Raw genomic sequence first — 24,933 nt, forward strand, 5'->3', positions numbered from 1 at the left:
TCTTCAGCATATTTTCGATCTTCGTCCTGTCCTCGAGCCTAGCACTCCCACTTTGTTACGCTTAGGTGAACTTGTTCTTACTCTTAATTGTTTTTCTTTCGGTGATCGGTATTATCAGCAGGTAAACGGTGTTGCTATGGGTACTAAGATGGGTCTTAGTTACGCCAATTTGTTTGTTGGTTATATCGAAAACCTTGTTTTTCAAAAATATACTGGATCTAAACCTGAGTTTTTTGGACGGTATATTGATGATTGTAGTGGTGCTACTTCTTGTTCTCGTAATGACTTTTGTTAACTCTTTTCACCCTGCCTTAGACTTTACGTGGGAGGTTAATTAGTGAAACATCAGTCACCTTCCTTGACATCTTGCTCAGTGTTAATGACGACCGTCTCAGCACTAGTGTCCATTACAAACCTACTGACTCTCATTCTTATTTACTCTACTCGTCTTCTCATCCTAAGCACACTCTTAACGATATTCCGTTCTCGCAATTTCTTCGTCTTCGTCGTTTGCGTAGCGGATGGTCTTGATTTTTCTGTTAAATGTTCTGAGATGCGTTCCTTTTTCCTTAAGCGTAATTATCCTGCTCATGTTATCGATCGCGCCATTCGCAAAATTTCTATTATTGATCGTACCACCGCTCTCACTCCTCACACTCGTCCCTCTAATGATCGCATTCCTTTCACTCTTACGTGTCATCCTATTAATAATTCACTTGCGTGCCAGGTTACGAAGGCGAGTGGACGTGCCAAAACTAGCTCCGTAGTATTACTCGATTTTCAACCATATATAAGTAACTGCAAAAAAAACGCTTAAAAGATGGGACATGACTGTTTAACAATCTCTGCATTCAAAGAGATGTGGAAAAGTGAATTATTGCCAAGTATACATAAAAGCATCAACATTGAAGTCGAACCGATCAAACAAAATTTTGCGGCACTTAATAAACGGTGTGACGAGATTGACAAGTCGCAAGACTTCGGTCATTAGATATTGATATATTATGGCATTATCATTGTCTGTATTTCAGAAAAAAATTGCGCAGTTAATTCTGTTAGTATTAATTTAGAAATTTTTATCCGCCACTAACTCTAGTCGCGTAAAATTGTCCTAATAGCATAATTGCACACGATCCCCAGAAATCCGCCACTAACTCTAGTCGCGTAAAATTGTCCTAATAGCATAAATGCACACGATCCCCAGAAATCTGCCACTAACTCTAGTCGCGTAAAATTGTCCTAATAAAGTATAGATGCACACGATCCCCAGAAATCTGCCACTAACTCTAGTCGCGTAAAATTCTCCTAATAGTATAAATGCACACGATGTGACGAACAATGCTGACCAACAATGCTGGACAATATTAAACGCAAAACTCATACTTGGCCAGAACCAACAGAAAACCTTCCCTTTATTTTGATTTTTTCCTCTCTTTCTTCATTCTTTCATGAAAAATAATCTATAAGTGTGGTTACAGTAATCAACTTTATTCCAAGAAAAGAATAGAAAAAAGATAAACTAAAAAATTCGTGGTATCCTAGCCCGTCTCGTCCCACGAGGCGCTCTTACAACACAATTTGCATACATGATATCCGCATACATTATAAAGCGCGCGAAATTACAACGGAGACACGACAATATATATGGCTCTATATGGAACTTAAGGTGAATTTGATTAACCACATTAACTCTGGACGGTTGAATATTACTGACGTAAGGAGTATCGCGCGGTTGCGTTATTGTTGGTATAGCACAAACAGAGTCAAGTACGGAACGGCCGTTAAAGAAGTAACGCTCATAGACTATTCAAACCGTTTGACCTTTGGAATGAAAACGTCTGCATTATAACAGCGGACGAAGGAACACGGACACAAGATAAGTCAAACAAGTATAACGTTAATTTAATTCAAATAATCGAAAGGAATAAAAAAACCTATAGAAATCCAACCACATTCGGTGTCCTAGTGCCCTTGGATTGAGTGTAAACAACTCTCAATAACTCACATATGATTAATATGGAGGGAGGAAAACTGAAGAACCAATGCAGAGAAAAATATGGCAATGGAGAATACAACACATCAATAAACCTACAATGGGGCCTCAATTAATTCTTTTTATCCAGATGACTGATTAAAGCATTCATTTTACTGCTTGCAGGCATTCCTATTAAAAAGTTACAAGAGAACATCACCGCACTAAAGGAATTTTCACTATGTCTGGACAGGGTATTCAAGTCCATACCCTACTGGTCTCATTTGGCTCATGCCCTGAATATTGATAGCTGTGTGATACGCCAATGTGAACATTACCTGGAGGAAAGCCCAACTATCAAGCTCTTTGCATATCTTAAGTCAACAAAGAAGCAATTAACGATAAAAGACCTTAAAGATGCATTAGACGCAATACAAAGAGTTGATATCTATATCAAGATTAACGACAGTAAGTGATCAAATTGGTCAAATCCCACAGTGATCAAATCCAACAAAATGTTGTTGCACTTAAAAGAGTCACAAACAAGGATAAATTTATATATTAAATTTTGTTAAGATCTAAACCCATCATATCGACCCTCAAAGTAGCAGAGAGGAACAGATCAGGGAGGAGGGTTGAGAAACAATGGAAAATGTAGTGAGAACAGACAACTAGCAGATAAAGGGGAAAAGGAGAAAATTTATTAAGATTTTTGTTTGTTTGAAAAAGAAGAAATGGCAGAAAGATTTGTGAGGAAGGAGAATAATGGCATTTATAAACAAGCAAGAGGGAGAATATTTAAATGCTTTCTCCTCCAGCCCACTGTCAAAGAATCATGAAGAAAAGAGTGCCATCTTTGTAACCATCTTCTAAAAATGGATAAAGTTTATGAAAAGTTTGATCTAATTACCTTTTTTATAGGTCAACCTTAAATTAATGGCTTTGGTAGCTCAACTCTGTGTAATACTAAGATAAAATAAAAGTATATTTAACTTTTCTGGGGAACAGAGGAAAATTTGTACTTGAGCTATATTTTGCATTACCATATATTTATGAATATCATAAGTGGACCATCCATAGCAATAGACCTTTCCCGAATTCGATTGGATGACCACATAACAATGGTTTGAAGTCGAGACTGAACTTGATTCTTTTGTTCATCAATTCCAACCTCGACTTAAAACCATTGTTTTGTGACCAGTCAAGGGATTTAGGGAAAGGTCTTTTAAACTTAACAAAGTTAGAATAAAGAGCAATGAAAATTTAAATAACACACATGTGAAAAGTTGAAAGTGCAGCACTGATGACTATTTAGCTCTTGAGTTGAATGTATGGATGCACCATAAATCAGTCTTTATAATCCTCAATAAAGAAGATTTCTAGGGAATACAACATTTAAAAAAAATTTTTTGTAAATGTAGGATTCAGAGATGAAGACAAAGTGTCTGAAGTCATTACAGATTCATCCTCTGACATTATGGATGAGATTGCACAAGAACTTGATTCAGCAAGAAAGCCATTAGGCAACTGGGAAAAACTTGCTCAAAACTTTGGAGTACCTCGTGATATTTATCAAAGGTTTGCAATGTACAGTGATTATAACCCAACTGTAGCATTGGTGCGATATCTTTACACAACCAGCAAGAAACCCATTCTTTTGAAGGACTTCATGGATTGTTTCCATGAGATGGGAAGGGAAGATGTTCTTAAGAAAGTGAAGCAAATTATTAAAAAAGAAGGTGAGCATAAGATTAGATTAGGAAAAGTTCGTTATCTTATCATTATTTATTATTTATTTCAAAACAGGTCTCATTCCTTGTATGCAAGACTTCAGGCAAAGTCGTTCACTATCTGGACTGACTTTGGGACAGTAAATAATATCTGTGTATAAAAAGAATTCTATAATTCATTCCTTTATCAGATATGAAGGACTTAAATGCAAGTGAAGTCTTGAAAGTGAGTTCAGATGATCTTCAGGCGATTGCAGTCTTACTGAATGAAGATATTCAAGGTGGTGTTCAGGGATGGAGACAACTTGGCAATTATTTCAATGTTGACTCTTCCATAATGGATGGCTTGGAGCCACCCAAAGACAAGGAAGTTCACAGTCCAACTGCGAAAGTTATCAGCTGGTTGACCGCAGCTAGACCATCCACTACCATTGATGATGTGGCTAAGGCACTGGAGAAAATCAAACGTTATGATGCTTTGAAGATCTTGAAGTCTCATTTTAAAATTGGTGAGTTTATACCTTGGGACTTTGTTGTAAGATTTATATTTACTGTGCAGCTGCTACAAAGGTATTAGTACCAATCAATTTATAATACACACTAACAAACAATAAGGCAGCAAGTTTCTGTGATAATGTTTCAGTTTGATGACAGTTGACTATCAAAGTTGATAGAAATTGAATCTGATGACCCATAATTAACACTTTCACACTTTTTATTTTTATTAATTACAATAAATAAATTTACAAAAACCCAACAACCTGCAAATAGTAAAAACTAATCTAGGCAGGTTGAATGGTAAATTATTTACAAGTATAATATAATACAAATACAACAACTATAATAGATAAAATTTAACAGGTGTAATAATAATTATGATTATAAATCAGTGCAAACAAATGGTATATTACAAACTTATGGGCTAACATTTAGACATGTCAGGGTCCGAAATTAACTTTTGAGCTAAGTGGTCCTTTGGACAACAATGTTCTAATTATTCTTAGGCGTCCCGAGCAAAACTTAGGGGTCCCACTTGGACGCCATTTTGTAGAACCTGAATGACAATGGTCAGCCGTTAGCTATAATGCAGAAGTTGTATTCAAATTTGTCAGCGATATTCAATGAATGCGTTATCTCGATTTTTTGTGTTTATCTGTTGAAAAATGAACTTACTAGGTTTTAAGCAGAAGAAATATAATTTAGAATTATATTCGGACTTTACGGACTCTTTTATATTTTTATAAAAGAAAATACCTTGGCAAAAACATAGGTCGTCAGAAGGACAACCACATTCCAAAATCTAGTCGTCATTTGCAAATTTTAGTCGTCCCTGACGACTGGACGACCGCTAATTTCAGACCCTGTATGTATTGATGATAATTAAAAGAAAAAAATATTGAAAGAAAGAAAGTGAGTATTATGTTAAATTAATAAGAAAATTAACTTGTTTGTGTGATCATTTGAGAAATAGTATCTCAACATAGTATCCTTTACTCTCAAGTAATGAAAAAAAGCAATCTCCTGTTCTCTTTTTTAAACACCCTCTTCGACACATTTGTTAAGCAAAGAGGGATTTTATTCCACTATCTTATACCTATATTTCTAGAAAAAGAATTTTTTTTGGATGTTAATTCAAGAGGGTAGAGTATACAATTTTTTAGAAGCCGACAATCTAGTGTTATATGAGTGAACATCACTTATGAAGGTAAATAGTTTGCAGGAGCATTTTTATTAGTGACATCATACATTAAATTTGCTAAAGATTCAAAAAACATAATCTTTAATGGGGGTATATTAGCCTTAACAAATAAAGGAATTAACCTTTGTCTTCTTCCAGAAAAATAAATAAACCTTAGAGCTCGTTTTTATTCTTCATTAATTTTCTAGATATTTCTTATGATGAAAGCAATATTGAAGAAGTAGGCATTGTCCCTGATCTTGATGACATTGCAGAGATTGATATGAATGGTGAAAATGTTGCTAGGAGATGCCCTACTCCTATCAATGAAGTGCCGTTTGGCATCCAAGATTCACAACACACAAAAAGTAATAAGTTCGTTTGTTTGTTGTCGTTGTTTTGGAAAACTCTTTTTTGATGCCAGGTGACTCTTTTGGTTGCCTTACTAAATTAGCCGACATTCATGTGGTTTTTTTCCTCTTCTTTTAGCCGAGCGAGGCAAACGAGATTTTGGAATACCATCAAAGACCATAGAGCTCATTGGACGAAAGAAAGAGAAAAAGGAGTTGTTTGACAGTTTGACGAATGACCAGTATCAAATGGTTTTGATGCGTGCTGCTAAAGGACATGGTAAAACAACACTTGTTGTCAATGTTGCACATGACATCATTAAAGACCCACATGGTTACAGTGTTGTGTATGTAGACTCCAAAGATGTCTTCAGCTGCACGGATTTGGCTTACAAGATCTTGACAACCTGTGGCATTACTTCTTCTGCAAACCGTCCGATATCTCAGGTTATTGATTATTTTTCTCACTCAAGCCAAGACTTCATCCTCATCCTAGAGAACCTTGATCATTTGTATCACTCAATAGACAAAATGGCTAAAGGTTTCACCAGCCAAGCAGGTTCAACCCCTGAAGAATTTCCTTGGCAATGTTCTGGCTCTGCCAAGAAAGAAGAGTTTCAGGGCTTCTTGAAAAATCTTGCCAAGTCTGCACCAAAACTAAAAATCATTGTGACAACCTGGGAAACAGTTTCATTTGTTAGTATCAAAGTCAAACATATGGAATTGGACCTGTTAAATAACGAAGAATCTCTCGAATTACTGAAATCACGAATTGACAAGCCACTCAGACCAGAAGACCAAGATGCAATAGATACTATCATTTATTACTGTGGTGGGATCCCTTTGTTGCTATGTGCTGCTGTGGTGGTCGTGACTGAACTTGGTAGTGTGGAAGCTTGGGGTAAAGAATTATCCAGCAGCCCACCAGATAAGCGGTTGGAAGAGGAACGTTTTGATCATTGTCTTGGAATTTGCTTTAAAAGGATGAATGCGTGCTCTAGAGAGGTACTTGTTCTTCTGTCTGTGTTCCCAAATCTTTTTACTATGAAGGAAGCACAACACTTAGCAAAAGGAAGTAAAATAGATGAACACCAACTCCAAGATGGATTTGAGTCATTAAGAAAGTTTGGCTTTCTCAATACCTACGACGTCAAAAGTGAGACATACGTTCTCCATCCAGCTATCAGGTCTTTTGGTATATTGAAGGCAAGACAAGAAGAAGACCTGAAATCTGTGTTTGAGGCAGCCAGGTGGAGATTCATCTCCTACACATTTGACATCCTCTCTCAAATTGAAGAAGAATTCTTCAGCACACGGAGCATGTATGCCATTCAGAAGTACAGATTACAAGATGAAAACATCAGGGAAATAGCTCGATGGTGCATCACGGACAGCAGAATGGATGTTAAAGTCAAGCAGTTTTGCATCCAGTCATTCATTGATTCCCAGTCTGTCCTACTCAAGCTAATGAGGTCTCGTCCATTAAATTTGATTCTCTGTAAATTTTGTCAACTCTGTCAAAATGACAAGAACCTGGCACAGCTGTACTGTGAATGTTTGATACTGGGTGGCGCTAAGATTGTCATAGGGTGTTTATGTACTCCCTGCATGTGTCCCAAAGCCCTCAATCAAGCCCTCTGGTGTTTTCTAAAGGCCTTCGAAGCTCTTAAAACAGAGTCTAGTGAATCATCTAAAGAGGAGGCGATTTCAGACCTGGTGTCATTTGATGTGCCAAAAGTCATTATGGAATCAGATGCCATATCGGATCAAGCTAAGGCTCGGTTTCTTATTAAAGGTGGGAAGTGCTTAGTGAGGTACGGATACAAAGATGTTGGCTTTGATTATATCCAGAATGGAATCAAGGTTCGCTCACGATGTTACAAGGAATCTAATCCGAGCAGTAGGAAATGTCTTGTCATGGTGGCTGTTGGCTGCAATGATTTTGCAGGTATGATGTATATGATGTATAACTAACAAATCAACAATTGATGTCCTGATTTGCCTGGCATTTGTCCAAGGATTAGAGAATGGCGGGTCCCCGTGAAGAAAGGGATGGAAAATGAAGGGAGAAAATCCTTACAGGATTCTATCTAAAAGTGCAAAAAATGGAAAGATACAGTTGCACATAATGAAATGCATATATAAGGGCAGGTTTTCATCCACTTCACCCTAGCTACCAGCCTTGTTGCTACTGAATCCTAATCAATTATGATGTCTCATATTTCATCACATTGAATTAATGCACTGTTGATTATTTTCTTTACAAGCCGCTTGCACTTTTGAGAGACAGCACACTGATGCAGTATTGCTTCGAGAGCAGATAGTGTTGCCGATTTATGTGAAAGAACTTGGTATGCATCCCTTCACGGCCACAGCCCACAGTCAGCTTGCCAGGAATTACCTTGAGCTGGGTGATTATGACAAGGCAGTTAAGGCTAACGAAATAGCATTGAGATACAGGAAAACCTTGTTAGGTGATCATCAAGATACGGCTCGTTCATTATTCGATCAAGGTGTTATTCTGTCTCAGCAAGGTAAGTGTAAAGTCTTTTCAGTGAGGTTTAGATCTTTTTTAGATCTGGGAAGTTGAAAAGGGACTGGGACTGTAATGCCAACTCGACATGATTTTTTCGTCAAGACCTCGGGATGGCCTCGGGATGGCCTCGGGATGGCTAATGAGTATTTGACTGTCCTCCATTTTTCTCTCTGCGCAGCTTCCATGTCTTCAGAACCCATAATCGAGAAATACGAAGAAGTGCTGGGGTACTTAGATGAAGCGCTCCAAATGCAACAGCAAGTCCTGGATTCACCAGAAGAAACATTAAAGACACTGCAGGAAATGGTGTTTGTGTTGAATGTCTTGGGAAGAACTGAGGATGAGGAAAATCGACTGATACAAATGTCAGAATATTTCAAGAAAATCCAGGAAGATTTTCATCGAAGGGACGTATGAACTACTTTACAATTATTTTCCTGTTTCATATTGATGGTTTTAACAGCCGCCATGTTGGATGAATTTAACAAAAGATTCGTCATCAGTCTCCTTTGTTATATTATCCAACATGGCCGCCGTGTTTTTTGTTATTTCATTCCTCATGGGAATAATTCAAAACCATTAATAGTCGTTGTTCTGACACTGAGTGAAGTTAAAATGATATATATTTTCATCTATCATTTCAAGTTCACACGTTATCGAAGATTAGCTTAATATCGGTTCACAGATCAAAGATCAATTAGCCAATCACAGGCGAGATAGTGAGTAATGATGTTTGAATGTAGTTTCTGTGTTAGTCCCGTGTAACCACGCCTCTTGTGGGCGATAAATTATTCGCGTAGATCATCATACTCCATTAGGAGAAAAAACGGTACACGTTAAATTTTCTAATGTATCATATCCCTTTTAATTGTCAAAGCACTAATGTATATGAGACTTTTAGAAAGGTTTGTAATTAGTTATTCCTAATCCTTGGAGTAGACTTTTTATTTATTCGGTGGCCAACTTTTCCTTGATCAAACAATCCCTGGCGTATATGGTTGGACCTCCGCCGTAATTATCTTCATGATTTTTCTATCTTTCTTTCCAACCAGCATTGAAGAGGCCACCTATAGCTGTCGTGAACCCTAACAGTAATAGAGTGAACGATGCACAAAGATGCAGTCCAGTGACTTTAAATCAAATCTTACAAGCTAATTAAGCATCCAAGAATTACAATAATACTTTAACATCATAAATGTTTATTAAATAACTCGCAAATAATGAACCATTACTACGTAATAGTACGTAATTAATTAAATAGATAAAACTTAATGTCCATATCATTTTTATAATCTATTCACTAGGCACTGAATGAAGATTCTTAATCAAACTAGAAAAATAGAGTTTTATAGAAGAAAAAAAAGCAGTATTAGATTTGATTATCGATTGAATTCTTAACGACAAACGATGAACCGCACCCGTTGCTCTCCCAACTTTGATTATTATTTTTTAAGTCTATCTTAAATAAAAACAAAAGAAAAGATTAAGCCATCTTCAGTTATTCTAGAATGGTAACAACCTTTCACACAGTAAAAAATCAATTTAGTTGTAAATTTCAAGAATGTCAAAATGTCCACTGTACAAATAATATCCGTATACTAGCCTCTGTCTAGTGTACCATCATCATCATCATCATCATCATTCCCGGTGCTTAGGGGGTGATATTCCTTTTCTCTCGGACACCCAATCTGGAGCGATGATGAAATACTCACGATCCCTTGCAGTGGTATGGCTAAAGAAGGAGTTTTCATGCATGTAATCAAAGTCTTCATAGACTCCCGGTTTATCCGGGAGAGTTGACAGCCCTGTTGTTAATTAGAAGGACTAACTTTCATGTTGCTGAACAGCAACTTTGCTTATTAATAGCTGGTTTAATGTGTCAATTAACTTGGAAGCCTCTTTTTAGAAAATCTTTCAAGGACTTCACCAAATAAAACTGCTAATGCCAATCTTCAAGATGTTTCATCTTTTAATTAAGACAAGTTTCTGGTCAAGCAAGTTTTTATTTACAATGTTTCCATACAAAATAAGACTTATTCTTATACATTCTCTCTTATACCATGTTTACAGAAATTAGGTTGTGAAAATGGCAGTGACAAGATTTCGCTTAAACATGAATTAGTGCAAAGTCTTTTGTACTATATTTGAGGGTTGTCCAAAATAGACGATCTGATACGGACGGTAAAAGTATTTTACCGACGGTACGGATGGTGAAAGTAATTTATATGCAAGAAATGTGCATATAATTAACAAATTTGGTTGTTACGTAACGTTTTTAACTGAATTACATAGTACTTGAAAAAGTTAAAGTACTTTAAAAAACGTAGCGGACTTGGTATGGGTCCCCTTCACCAAATGTAATACCGATGGTACCGATGGTACATTTGGTGAAATATAGATTTGGTCTTAACGTGGTGAACTGCGAATTCATTATCACCAACGGTACCATCGGTACCATCGGTATACATTTGGTGAGGGAGCCGTTTCAAAACATGTTAACAAATGAAATTGGTATTCCTGTGGTACGCACTTGGTATAGGTCCCCTTCACCAAATGTAATACCGATGGTACCGTTGGTGAAATATAGAATTTGTCTTCCTGTGGTACGGACTTGGTATGGGTCCCCTTCACCAACTGTAATACCGATGGTACCGTTGGTGAAATATAGAATTGGTCTTCCTGTGGTACGAACTTGGTATAGGTCCCCTTCACCAAATGTAATACCGTTGGTACATTTGGTGAAATATAGAATTGGTCTTCCTGTGGTACGGACTTGGTATGGGTCCCCTTCACCAAATGTAATACCGATGGTACCGATGGTACATTTGGTGAAATATAGAATTGGTCTTCCTGTGGTACGGACTTGGTATGGGTCCCCTTCACCAAATGTAATACCGATGGTACCGTTGGTGAAATATAGAATTGGTCTTCCTGTGGTACGGACTTGGTATGGGTCCCCTTCACCAAATGTAATACCAATGGTACCGTTGGTACATTTGGTGAAATATAGAATTGGTCTTCCTGTGGTACGGACTTGGTATGGTTCCCCTTCACCAACTGTAATACCGATGGTACCGTTGGTACATTTGGTGAAATATAGAATTGGTCTTCCTGTGGTACGGACTTGGTATGGGTCCCCTTCACCAACTGTAAACCAGTCAGTTAGTTATCGTCAGGAGGGGGGTGGTTTTTATATAAGGGGTAAGTCTTTAAAAAGAGACTAGAAATGGGGGGTCATTTTTATATTTTATAAAATAGTTGGGGGATACGATACTTGTATTACTTGAAAATAATTTAGATGCTGTAAATAGTTAAAACATGTGTGGGGCAAATACGCAAGGGATTTTTAAGATAATTTATGAGGAGAATGACTACCTATGCATTTGTAATGTATTGTTATATTGTGATTGTATGGGACTGTTCTTTAATTATCATCAGGAGGGCATAGGCGGTTTTTAGATAGGGGTACGTTTTTCAAAACAGACTGGAAAGGGGGAGGGGGGTCACTTTTTATTTTTTGCAAAATAGTTTATTTTCCTAAGTTTATGAAAGGAAATATATGATATGCTACTGATATTCATAGATGATAAGGATATAGTTTAAAATTTAATGATTGTAAATAAAAAAGTGACTATATACCCAAAGATGTTACTGTTAATGTTCAAACAAAATACATGGATTTCATTGATCATAGTTGAATTTTACTTTATTGAGTTACGTAGCGACTTGAAAACGTCGCATCACATAAGAGTCGATTATTTTCCAATGATTATTTACTTTTCAAACTTACGTAGATGAAATCGAAGTACAAGAGATCGATGGATAGATCCGTCTTAGCGACTTGAAAACGGCGCATGACATAAGAGTCGATTATTTTCCAATAATTATTTACTTTTCAAACTTACGTAGATGAAATCGAAGTACAAGAGATCGATGGATAGATCCGTCTTATACGTATTGTCGCTCAGATGAATTAGTAAGGAACTGACCAAAGTTATTCATGACATAATAGTACCATCGGTACCGTCGGTACCATCGGTAAACCACAGTGGATGTGTTCAGTGATTGGATCTGATAAATATTCATGTTTACCAAAGGGTGACCAATTCTATTATCATGAAGACGCACGCTTTACCAAAGGGTGACCAATTCTACTTATCAACGGGTGTTTTTGATTTTAATGAGTTTGATAATTAATTCGTGATTTTTGCATATAAATTACTTTCACCATCTGTACCGTCGGTAAAATACTTTTACCGTCCGTATCAGATCGTCTATTTTGGATATGTATGCTATATTTTTTTTGTTGTTGCAATTTTTTACCGGCGTTTGCATTGCTACGCGGCCACCCCAGACAAAAATCGCGACGTGCACTTTGCACGCGTGTGTGATTCAAAAGGCGCCAAAACTTCGGTCGATTGTTTACAAGTATTATGATCCACACTCGCCGGGCCTATCCGGGCCGATCCAAACGCGTGTAAATGACGTCAACGTGTTTGATTGACGGCAGTCTATTGCAAAGTGCACGTCGCGATTTTTGTCTGGGGTGGCCGCGTAGCAATGCAAACGCCGGTAATCTGATGGACAAATATCAAATATAAGGGTTTGTCTATTTGCTCTACTGTGGCGATGGAAGAAAATGAAAAATAGGGGGCCTAAAAGTAATCAAACAAGCAAAATGCAACCGGAATTCAAAACTATGAAAGTTGGGGCTGAGCTGGGCTCTAGCCCCTCAACTCTACTGCCTATGCCCTAATAGAAAAATACAAACTACAAAGAGATTTCCACTATTCGGCTTACCATAAACCACGAAACGAAACGAAACGAAACAATAAAATGCGAAACGACAGACTGTAACCTGAGGCTTTGCGATCTCATGTTTAACTGTAAGCTTACTCACGAAATTAGATGAAAACTGTGTAGCTCCATGTCTTAGAAAATTAGAGATTACTTTGAATCTCAGTGGGAAGAACAGTGTAAACTTTCCATGTACCAAAAGCCACAAATTTATAAACTATATTGAAATACTTCAACTCGTGTTGTTGTGGCGCTATTTTGAATGCACAGGGACCCCAATCGAATCATAATATATGACACCAGAGAAAAAAATTTAGCGCCAAAGGTTTTACTTTTGAACTAATTTCAATGAGGTAAGAGAAGTATGGCGTTTAAAATTCTTTGAAGCGTTTTCCTTATATTTTGCCGTCGAGTTATAACAGTCTTGTGCGTCTGGTGCTGAATAACAGCTGTACTAGAAAAATGTCATTAGCATGAATATCACTTTGAGTATCAATTTTGACTTAACCACATGTTTATGTTAGTTATGCATAGTTTGTGCTGCATGCTTTTCTGAGGAAAAAAAAACTAGAAATAAATTGAATCCTTTTCTCGCTTTTCTCTTTGTGGGCCTCCTTTGTGCTGTCATATATTATGATTCGATTGGGGTCCCTGTGCATTCAAAATGGCGCCACAACAGCACGAGTTGAAGTATTTCAATATAGTTTATAAATTTGTGGCTTTTGGTACATGGAAAGTTTACACTGTTCTTCCCACTGAGATTCAAAGTAATCTCTAATTTTCTAAGACATGGAGCTACACAGTTTTCATCTAATTTCGTGAGTAAGCTTACAGTTAAACATGAGATCGCAAAGCCTCAGGTTACAGTTTGTCGTTTCGCATTTTACAGATCTGTAAAATGCGAAATGACGGTTTCGCATTTTAAAGATCTGTAAAATGCGAAATCTTCGTTTCGCATTTTATTGTTTCGTTTCGTTTCGTTTCGTTTCGTGGTTTATGGTAAGCCCACTATTCTTATCCTTCCACAGTCTTCAGGCGGAAGACTGAAGAGGAGTCTTGTGCCCAAACTCTGTTTGTTTCTGTCTAGCCTATAATATTTTAAATTTACCCTCTGATGATGATGATGGTGGTCGTGGAAGATGAATAAAATGATGCAATAGTTTTTGGCCTCACTTGATAACTTAATTAGTTTCTGCCTATACTAGTATATGGAGTGTAGTATTGAAGCTGGGCCACCTTTATTATAGCATCAAATATCAGTAGCATCTAATATTCGAAAGCAATATTACGCATGCTTTAAATTTTGATATTTCAAAAATAGCTTTTCAATAGCGGAGTTTGGGCTGCCTGTGGCACAATGCACAGTCTCAGCTTCCTGGTCTCGGCTTGTGATCAACACAAACAGGAAGACGCTCCTCGGCGTTTCCACGAAATCATGCTATCAAAGTTTTATTTCTCTTGACTATTCGATCTTTTTAGTTGTCCAATACTAGTTTTTATAGTAGATAGTGCTGGAATTGGGAAATTGAAACTATCTTAGCTTGATTGTACCTAAGAATCTTTCATTATGTGTGCAAGAAGACGTACTTTCACTTTTTATTCCTACTAAACGCTTCATGGACTGCATGATACAATGAGTCATTAGCATAAGTAAGATAAAAGAGACACAAGTGCAATACAGTTTCTCTATTTAATTAAGTGAAATTTCCTTTTTTAGTAATAATCTAGGTCAATATACTCAAGAGAATATACAAAACAAATATTTAAGCAAATACAAAAAAATAACATAGCAGTAAGTCTAGCAGTTATCGTCAAGAGACTGAACTGAGAACATCGAGAACCGGATTAATTTTGAATAGCAGAAACAAAATTGTAAGTAGTACGTTTTCGTTTAAATATTCGTTAGAACAAGAATCAGAAATGCCAAGATAATAACTTATATTTTTATTTTTTTAGCGTGTCCTTATCGCCACAGAAGATCCGATACAATGGACTCTAGCGCAATGCGGAATGGATAAGACTAATCGAAGAATTTCCAAAGGAAACTCATAACTGAGACCAAATATTCACAAAAGACACCCATTTCCCTCCATTTCCAATCTCCGGCAACATGGCGACGAATAGCGGTAAGTTCTATAACTTGCTGACCAGGTATCTTATTTGCAGCCTGTGATTCACACCTATATAGCAATGTTTAAATAAAGAAATCAGTGTCTTTCGCAAATGTTCAGTTATTCTTTCCATACCAAAAAGGATGTTAGTAGAAGAGGGGAACCTTGCCACAAGTCTAGCGCTGTTATTTTTCGAGAAAATTCAGAATTAGAGTATGAATGTCCCGCCAGCAAATAATGAAAATCGGACAGAGAACTTTTAGAAAGTTTGCGAGAGACCTGATTGCTGGGAGCCGTTTGAACATCTAAAACAGAAGTATTTTTTACCATTTTCAGAAATGGTGATGGCCTTTAGGAAGCATTTTTATTTGTTTGTGATACTTGTGCGCGTAAGGCTGCATCATTGTATATGCCGGAGGGGGAGGGGGGTGGGGGGAGGTGGATTTTATTTGTGAGTTTTAATTATTTAAAGTACATACACCTCCTTGCAAGAACCTTTTCGTACGATATTAGAACATTAGTAATTTAGTATAGTAGTAATAAATTATGCGTTCGGTGTGTATATAATGAAATAGAGAGAATAAGAGAAAAATATCAAATGCTCTTGGCAGGATTCAAACCCACGTATTCGATATTCTAGTCCGATGTGTTAACCACTACACTACAAGGACCAACCACGCTGGTAATGCAGCCAGAATATGAAATGTAGGGTATTTGTGAGGGTCCCAGAGCGATATTTTTTCTCTATAGATAAGTTGAACACCGTAAATATGTATGCAAAGAATAGACATAGTATAGTAGTAATAAATTATGCATTCGGTGTGTATATAATGAAATAGAGAGAATAAGAGAAAAATATCAAATGCTCTTGGCAGGATTCAAACCCACGTATTTGGTATTCTAGTCCGATGTGTTAACCACTACACTACAAGGACCAACCACGCTGGTAACGCAGCCAGAATATGAAATGTAGGGTATTCGTGAGGATCCCAGAGCGATATTTTTTCTCTATAGATAAGTTGAACACCGTAAATGTACGCAAAGAATAGACATAGTATAGTAGTAATAAATTGTGCATTCGGTGTGTATATAATGAAGTAGAGAGAATAAGAGAAAAATATCAAATGCTCTTGGCAGGATTCGAACCCACGTCTTCGATATTCTAGTCTGATGTGTTAACCACTACACTACAAGGACCAACCACGCTGGTAACACAGCCAGAATATGAAATGTAGGGTATTCGTGCTCTGAATATATTAAAAGACAAAAGAAAAAGTTCAGCTTCAGTGATCTTCTTTTGTTTTTTAATGTAATTCCTATCCCACTAAATCACTAATGTTCTATATTCGTATGTCAACGTTCTTGCAAGTAGGTGTAAATATATTTTACTACTTTAACATGAAATAATCAGTATCTTTCATATTTCCTGATTATTTGGAATAACACTTATGTGCTTCTTTAGTAAACAGTGTATTTGACAAAAATGAAAATGTTTCCTGCTCCCCTCCTCTAGGCATACATAATGAATGCAGCCTAAATTGAAATTGAAGAAAAGAAATATAAAAAAAAAAAATACTCGTCCACAGTCTCTCTAGTTTCAATATTTTCAAGATGGCGGCGAAAACGAGAGAGACTGTGGACGAGTATTTTGGTTCCCAAAGCACACCGGGTCCAAGTTTTTGGGATCCATAAGTCCTTTCGGTCATTGTACCATTACAGTCTCTAAGCGTGGAAACGGAACGGCCGAGCGAGAGACTGTGGAAGAGTCTAATGGAAGTTCACGTTAGAATGAGCAATGGCTAACAGCCAATCAGAATCTATTATATATAATCCCACAATTTGCAGGGGGTCTAGAACAAGCTTTCTGGCAATGTTTCGCAGATGGTATTTACGAAAAAATTTCCGGATGTGACGCAGGCTAAGATTCTTCAGTTGCTTACTATCAATCACGTGACTTTTTGGGGTTGACTGGGGGACAAACAAGCGGTTGGCTGAGGGGCAACTTGTGGATGTTAAGTCAAAACATATCAAATTAAATCCCCAAGCTATAGTATTTGTCTATTTCTACAACATGAAACCAGAAAACAAGAGATCAAAACAACCTCCAAGATTCTGCAAGGCATTAAAAACGCAGCTATTACCGGAAGTGACGTCTATTGATAGCAACCTATTGAGTGTAAACAACTCTCAATAACTCACATATGATTAATATGGAGGGAGGAAAACTGAAGAACCAATGCAGAGAAAAATATGGCAATGGAGAATACAACACATCAATAAACCTACAATGGGGCCTCAATTAATTCTTTTTATCCAGATGACTGATTAAAGCATTCATTTTACTGCTTGCAGGCATTCCTATTAAAAAGTTACAAGAGAACATCACCGCACTAAAGGAATTTTCACTATGTCTGGACAGGGTATTCAAGTCCATACCCTACTGGTCTCATTTGGCTCATGCCCTGAATATTGATAGCTGTGTGATACGCCAATGTGAACATTACCTGGAGGAAAGCCCAACTATCAAGCTCTTTGCATATCTTAAGTCAACAAAGAAGCAATTAACAATAAAAGACCTTAAAGATGCATTAAACGCAATACAAAGAGTTGATATCTATATCAAGATTAACGACAGTAAGTGATCAAATTGGTCAAATCCCACAAAATAATGCTGTTGCACATAAAGAATAATTACAAACAAGGATAAATTTATATATTAAGTTTTGTTAAGATCTAAACCCATCATATCGATCCTCAAAGGAGCAGAGAGGAACGGATCAGGGAGGAGGGTTGAGAAACAATGGAAAATAAAGTGAGAAGGGACAACTAGCAGAAAAAGGGGAAAAGGAGAAAATTTATTAAGATTTTTGTTTGTTTGAAAAAGAAGAAATGGCAGAAAGATTTGTGAGGAAGGAGAATAATTGCATTTATAAACAAGCAAGAGGGAGAATATTTAAATGCTTTCTCCTCCAGCCCACTGTCAAAGAATCATGAAGAAAAGAGTGCCATCTTTGTAACCATCTTCTAAAAATAGATAAAGTTTATAAAAAGTTTGATCTAATTACCTTTTTTATAGGTCAACCTTAATGGCTTTGGTGGCTCAACTCTGTGTAATACTAAGATGAAATAAAAGTATATTTAAGGTGGCTTGATTGGATAATTTTGGCACGCTACCTTTCAACTTTCGAAGCTCAATTACGTAGATACAAACAAATCATTAGAAAATAAAACTTTCCCAGGTTTTAAGAGAAGGATAGAATTTTCGAATGAACAAGTTTTCACAAAACTCACAGCCGCTAGTCAGCGTTGGTGGTTTTGCTTTACTGCTCTTTTTCTCCATTTTTTTGACCTAAGTTTTGAAATCGTGCTTTATATAGTAGAGTAAATATGATTTGCTCAAAGTTCAGAGAATTTGAAGGAAATTTATATGAGCGTTTACAAGATATTTGGCGTTAAAGCTTTTAGACATAATAATCTTCCAAAAACGATAACATTTTTGTAACCTCATCGAAAAACAGTTATTTTACTTATTTGGAGATCCTTTTTTGATCTAAACATGTTGTTAAATCCCTGTAGAATAATGATGTTAAATAATGAGCCAAATGCGATTTTCATGAAAACTTGTTCATTCGAAAATTCTATCCTTCTCTTAAAACCTGGGAAAGTTTTATTTTCTAATGATTTGCTTGCATCTGCGTAATTGCACTTCGAAGTTGAAAGGTAGCACGCCGAAATTATCCAATCAAGCCCTCTTAAATATACTTTTATTTTATCTTAGTATTACACAGAGTTGAGCTACCAAAGCCATTGAGGTTGACCTATAAAAAAGGTAATTAGATCAAACTTTTTATAAACTTTATCCATTTTTACTTTATCCTTAATTTTTCTGGGGAACAGAGGAAAATTTGAACTTGAAAGCTATATTTTGCTTTTCCATATATTTATGAATATCATAAGTGAATCATCCATGGCAATAGATCTACCTTTCCCTAATTAGATTGGATGACCACGAAACAATGGTTTAAAGTTGAGACTGAACTTGATTCTTTTGTTCATCAAATCCAACCTCGACTTAAAACCATTGTTTTGTGACCAGTCAAGGGATTTAGGGAAGGTCTTTTAAACTTAACAAAGTTAGAATAAAGAGAAATGAAAATTGAAATAACACACAGGTAAAAAGTTGAAAGTGCAGCACTGGTGGCTATTTAGCTCTTGAGTTGAATGTATGGATGCACCATAAATTAGTCTTATAATCCTCAATAAAGAAGATTTCTAGTGAATACAACATTTTAAAAATATTTTTTAAATATAGGATTCAGAGATGAAGACAAAGTGTCTGAAGTCATTACAGATTCATCCTCTGACATTATGGATGAGATTGCACAAGAACTTGATTCAGCAAGAAAGCCAATAGGCAACTGGGAAAAACTTGCTCAAAACTTGGGAGTTCCTCGTGATATTTATCAAAGGTTTGCAATGTACAGTGATTATAACCCAACTGTAGCATTGGTGCGATACCTTTACACAACCAGCAAGAAACCCATTCTTTTGAAGGACTTCATGGATTGTTTCCATAAGATGGGAAGGGAAGATGTTCTTAATAAAGTGAAGCAAATTATTAAAATAGAAGGTGAGCATAAGATTAGATTAGGAAAAGTTCGTTATCTTATCATTATTTATTATTTATTTCAAAACAGCTCTCATTCCTTGTATGCAAGACTTCAGGCAAAGTTGTTCACTATCTGGACTGACTTTGGAACAGTAAATAATATCTGTGTATAAAAAGAATTCTATAATTCATTCCTTTATCAGTTATGAAGGACTTAAAAGCAAGTGAGGTCTTGAAAGTGAGTTCAGATGATCTTCAGGTGATTGCAGTCTTACTGAATAAAGATATTCAAGGTGGTGTTCAGGGATGGAGACAACTTGGCAATTATTTCAAAGTTGACTCTTCCATAATGGATGGCTTGGAGCCACCCAAAGACAAGGAAGTTCACAGTCCAACTGCAAAAGGTATCAGCTGGTTGACCACAGCTAGACCATCTACTTCCATCAGTGATGTGGCTAAGGCACTGGAGAAAATCAAACGTTATGATGCTTTGAAGATCTTGAAGTCTCATTTTAAAATTGGTGAGTTTATACCTTGGGACTTTGTTGTAAGATTTATATTTACTGTGCAGCTGCTACAAAGGTATTAGTACCAATCAATTTATAATACACACTAACAAACAATAAGGCAGCAAGTTTCTGTGATAGTTTCAGTTTGATGACAGTTTGGATATCAAAGTTGATAGAAATTGAATCTGATGACCCATTTATTAACACTTTCACACTTTTTATTTTTATTAATTACAATAAATAAATTTACAAAAACCCAACAACCTGCAAATAGTAAAAACTAATCTAGCCAGGTTGAATGGAAAGTTAACAGGTGTAATAATAATTATTATGAACATAAATCAGTACAAACAAATGGCTTATTACAAACTTATGGGGTAACATTTAAATATGTATTGATAATAATAAAAAGAAAAAAAATATTGAAAGAAAGAAAGTGAGTATTTGTTAAATAAAATAAGAAAATTAACTCGTTTGTGTGATCATTTGAGAAAAATCATCAATTAGTTCAGAGATCTAAACATAGTATCCTTTACTCTTAAGTAATGAAAAAAAGCAATCTCCTGTTCTCTTTTTTAAACACCCTCTTTGACACATTTGTTAAGCAAAGAGGGATTTTATTCCACAATCTTACACCTATATTTCTAGAAAAAGAATTTTTTTTGGATGTTTATTCAAGAGGGTAGAGTATACAATTTTTTAGAAGCCGACAATCTAGTGTTATATGAGTGAACATCACTTATGAAGGTAAATAGTTTGCAGGAGCATTCTTATTAGTGACATCATACATTAAATTTGCTAAAGATTCAAAAAACATACAATTTAAGGGGGGTATATTAGCCTTAGAAGGAATTGCACTTTGTCTTCTTCCTGAAAAATAAATAAACCTTAGAGCTCGTTTTTATTCTTCATTAATTTTCTAGATATTTCTTATGATGAAAGCAATATTGAAGAAGTAGGCATTGTCCCTGATCTTGATGACATTGCAGAGATTGATATGAATGGTGAAAATGTTGATAGGAGATGCCCTACTCCTATCAATGAAGTGCCGTTTGGCATCCAAGATTCACAACACACAAAAAGTAAGTTCGTTTGTTTGTCGTCGTTGTTTTGGAAAACTCTTTTTTGATGCCACGTGACTCTTTTTGTTGCCTTACTAAATTAGCCGACATTAATGTGGTTTTTTTCCTCTTCTTTTAGCCGAGCAAGGCAAACGAGATTTTGGAATACCATCAAAAACCATAGAGCTCATTGGACGAAACAAAGAGAAAGAGGAGTTGTTTGACAGTTTGACGAATGACCAGTATCAAATGGTTTTGATGCGTGCTGCTAAAGGACATGGTAAAACAACACTTGTTGTCAATGTTGCACATGACATCATTAAAGACCCACATGGTTACAGTGTTGTGTATGTAGACTCCAAAGATGTCTTCAGCTGCACGGATTTGGCTTACAAGATCTTGTCAATTTGTGGCATTACTTCTTCTGCAAACCGTCCAATATCTCAAGTTATTGACTTTTTCTCTCACTCAAGCCAAGACTGTGTCCTCATCCTAGAGAACCTTGATCATATGTACCACGCAATAGACAAAATGGCTAAAAATTTCACCAGCCAAGCAGGTTCGACCCCTGAAGAATTTCCTTGGCAATGTTCTGGCTCTGCCAAGAAAGAAGAGTTTCAGGGCTTCTTGAAAAATCTTGCCAAGTCTGCACCAAAACTAAGAATCATTGTGACATCCTGGGAAACAGTTTCATTTGTTAGTATCAAAGTCAAACATATGGAATTGGACCTGTTAAATAACGAAGAGTCTCTCGAATTACTGAAATCACGAATTGACAAGCCACTCAGACCAGAAGACCAAGAGGCAATAGATACTATCATCCATTGCTGTAGTGGGATCCCTTTGTTGCTATGTGCTGCTGTGGTGGTCGTGACTGAACTTGGTAGTGTGGAAGCTGGGGGTAAAAAATTGACAAGCAACACTCCAGATAAGTGGTTGGAAATTCTTTCTCCAATTTCTTTGCCTAAAGAAGAACGTTTTAACCATTGTCTTGGAATTTTCTTTGAAAGCATGAATGTGTGCTCTAGAGAGGTACTTGTTCTTCTGTCTGTGTTCCCAAATCTTTTTACTCTGAAGGAAGCACAACACATAGCAAAAGGAAGTAAAATAGATGAACTCCAACTCCAAGATGGATTTGAGTCATTAAGAAAGTTTTGCTTTCTCAATACCTATGACGTCAAAAGTGAGACATACGTTCTCCATCCAGCTATCAGGTATTTTGGTATCTTGAAGGCAAGACAAGAAGAAGACCTGAAATCTGTGTTTGAGGCAGCCAGGTGGAGATTCATCTCCTACACATTTGACATTCTCTCTCAAACTGAAGAAGAATTCTTCAGCACACATGCACGGAGCATGTATGCCATTCAGAATTACAGATTACAAGATGAAAACATCAGGGAAATAGCTCGATGGTGCATCACAGACAGCAGAATGGATGTTAAAGTCAAGCAGTTTTGCATCCAGTCATTCATTGATTCCCAGTCTGTCCTACTCAAGCTAATGAGGTCTCATCCAATGAAGTTGATTCTCTGCAATTTTTGTCAACTCTGTCAAAATGACAAGAACCTGGCACAGCTGTACTGTGAATGTTTGATACTGGGTGGCGCTAAGATGGTCATAGGGTGTTTATGTACTCCATGGTTGTGTCCCAAAGCCCTCAAGGAAGCCCTCTGGTGTTTTCTAAAGGCCTTCAAAGCTCTTAAAACAGAGTCTAGTGAATCATCTAAAGAGGAGGCGATTTCAGACCTGGTGTCATTTGATGTGCCAGAAGTCATTATGGAATCTGATGCCATTTCGGATCAAGCTAAGGCTCGGTTTCTTATTAAAGGTGGGAAGTGCTTAGTGAGGAACGGACACAAAGATGTTGGCTTTGATTATATCCAGAATGGAATCAAGGTTCGCTCACGATGTTACAAGGAATCTACTCCGAGCAGTAGGAAATGTCTTGTCATGGTGGCTGTTGGCTGCAATGATTTTGCAGGTATGATGTATATTATGTATAACTAACAAATCAACAATTGATGTCCTGATTTGCCTGGCATTTGTCTAAGGATTAGAGATGGAAAGATACAGTTGCACATAATGAAATGCATAGATAAGGGCAGGTTTTCACCCACTTCACCCTAGCTACCAGCCTTGTTGCTACTGAATCCTAATCAATTATGATGTCTCATATTTCATCACATTGAATTAATGCACTGTTGATTATTTTCTTTACAAGCCGCTTGCACTTTTGTGAGACAGCACACTGATGCAGTATTGCTTCGAGAGCAGATAGTGTTGCCGATTTATGTGAAAGAACTTGGTATGCATCCCTTCACGGCCACAGCCCACAGTCAGCTTGCCAGGAATTACCTTGAGCTGGGTGATTATGACAAGGCAGTTAAGGCTAACGAAATAGCATTGAGATACAGGAAAACCTTGTTAGGTGATCATCAAGATACGGCTCGTTCATTATTCGATCAAGGTGTTATTCTGTCTCAGCAAGGTAAGTGTAAAGTCTTTTCAGTGAGGTTTAGATCTTTTTTAGATCTGGGAAGTTGAAAAGGGACTGGGACTGTAATGCCAACTCGACATGATTTTTTCGTCAAGACCTCGGGATGGCCTCGGGATGGCTTCGGGATGGCTAATGAGTATTTGACTGCCCTCCATTTTTCTCTCTGCGCAGCTTCCATGTCTTCAGAACCCATAATCGAGAAATACGAAGAAGTGCTGGGGTACTTAGATGAAGCGCTCCAAATGCAACAGCAAGTCCTGGATTCACCAGAAGAAACATTAAAAACACTGCAGGAAATGGTGTTTGTGTTGAATGTCTTGGGAAGAACAGAGGATGAGGAAAATCGACTGGTACGAATGTCAGAATATCTCAAGAAAATCCAGGAAGATTTTCATCGAAGGGACGTATGAACTACTTTACAATTAATTTTCTGTTTCATATTGATGGTTTTAACAGCCGCCATGTTGGATGAATTGAACAAAAGATTCGTCATCAGTCTCCTTTGTTATATCATCCAACATGGCCGACGTGTCTTTTGTTATTTCGTTCCTCATGAGAATAATTCAAAACCATTAATAATCGTTGTTCTGACACTGAGTGAAGTTGAAATGATATATATTTTCATCTATCATTTCAAGTTCACACGTTATCGAAGATTAGCTTAATATCGGTTCACAGATCAAAGATCAATTAGCCAATCACAGGCGAGATAGTGAGTAATGATGTTTGAATGTAGTTTCTGTGTTAGTCCCGTGTAACCACGCCTCTTGTGGGCGATAAATTATTCGCGTAGATCATCATACTCCATTAGGAGAAAAAAAACGGTACGCGTTAAATTTTTTAATGTATCATATCCCTTTTAATTGTCAAACACTTATTTATATAAGACTTTTAGAAAGTATTGTAATTAGTTATTCCTAATCCTTGGAGTAGTTTTTTTTCCTTGATCAAACAATCCCTGGCGTATATGGTTGGACCTCCGCCGTAATCATCTTCATGATTTTTCTATCTTTCTTTCAAACCAGCATTGAAGAGGCCACAGTAGTCAAATCCCCCAATATGGCGTAATTAGGGGAGGGGTGG

General features: G+C 36.8%; 2 protein-coding genes across 3 annotated transcripts in view; both read left to right on the forward strand.

Moving 5' to 3' along the window:
* Positions 1 to 10,222, forward strand: part of LOC116294611 (uncharacterized) — a 35,565-nt gene extending 25,343 nt beyond the window's left edge. The window contains exons 4-10 of one of the 2 annotated variants that reach the window (XM_089025629.1): positions 2,159 to 2,440; positions 3,394 to 3,711; positions 3,894 to 4,211; positions 5,590 to 5,748; positions 5,870 to 7,678; positions 7,998 to 8,264; positions 8,445 to 10,222. In XM_089025629.1, coding sequence (XP_088881755.1) covers positions 2,159 to 2,440; positions 3,394 to 3,711; positions 3,894 to 4,211; positions 5,590 to 5,748; positions 5,870 to 7,678; positions 7,998 to 8,264; positions 8,445 to 8,683 — 3,392 coding nt within the window. In that variant the 3' untranslated portion in view covers positions 8,684 to 10,222. The remainder of the gene's footprint in view (positions 1 to 2,158; positions 2,441 to 3,393; positions 3,712 to 3,893; positions 4,212 to 5,589; positions 5,749 to 5,869; positions 7,679 to 7,997; positions 8,265 to 8,444) is intronic. The other variant, XM_089025630.1, reaches the window with a different exon arrangement.
* A 4,559-nt stretch (positions 10,223 to 14,781) lies between these two features.
* Positions 14,782 to 24,933, forward strand: LOC148914203 (uncharacterized). Its single transcript, XM_089025632.1, has 9 exons — positions 14,782 to 14,935; positions 15,020 to 15,189; positions 17,527 to 17,808; positions 19,487 to 19,804; positions 19,987 to 20,304; positions 21,216 to 21,374; positions 21,493 to 23,334; positions 23,575 to 23,841; positions 24,022 to 24,933. Exons 2-9 carry the CDS (start codon positions 15,174 to 15,176, stop codon positions 24,258 to 24,260), a joined length of 3,441 nt encoding a protein of 1,146 aa, XP_088881758.1. The 5' UTR covers positions 14,782 to 14,935; positions 15,020 to 15,173; the 3' UTR covers positions 24,261 to 24,933.

The sequence above is a fragment of the Actinia tenebrosa genome, unplaced genomic scaffold (genome assembly GCF_029948245.1).
Source record: "Actinia tenebrosa isolate PJP-AT-01 unplaced genomic scaffold, QUT_ActTen_1.0 PGA_scaffold0__85_contigs__length_37466705, whole genome shotgun sequence".
Taxonomy (NCBI): domain Eukaryota; kingdom Metazoa; phylum Cnidaria; class Anthozoa; order Actiniaria; family Actiniidae; genus Actinia; species Actinia tenebrosa.

Coding starts and splice junctions, on each gene's coding strand:
- LOC148914203 (XM_089025632.1), top strand. Junction 17,809..19,486: donor CTATATCAAGATTAACGACA/GTAAGTGATCAA, acceptor TTTTAAATATAG/GATTCAGAGATGAAGACAAA. Junction 23,335..23,574: donor TGGCTGCAATGATTTTGCAG/GTATGATGTATA, acceptor TTTCTTTACAAG/CCGCTTGCACTTTTGTGAGA.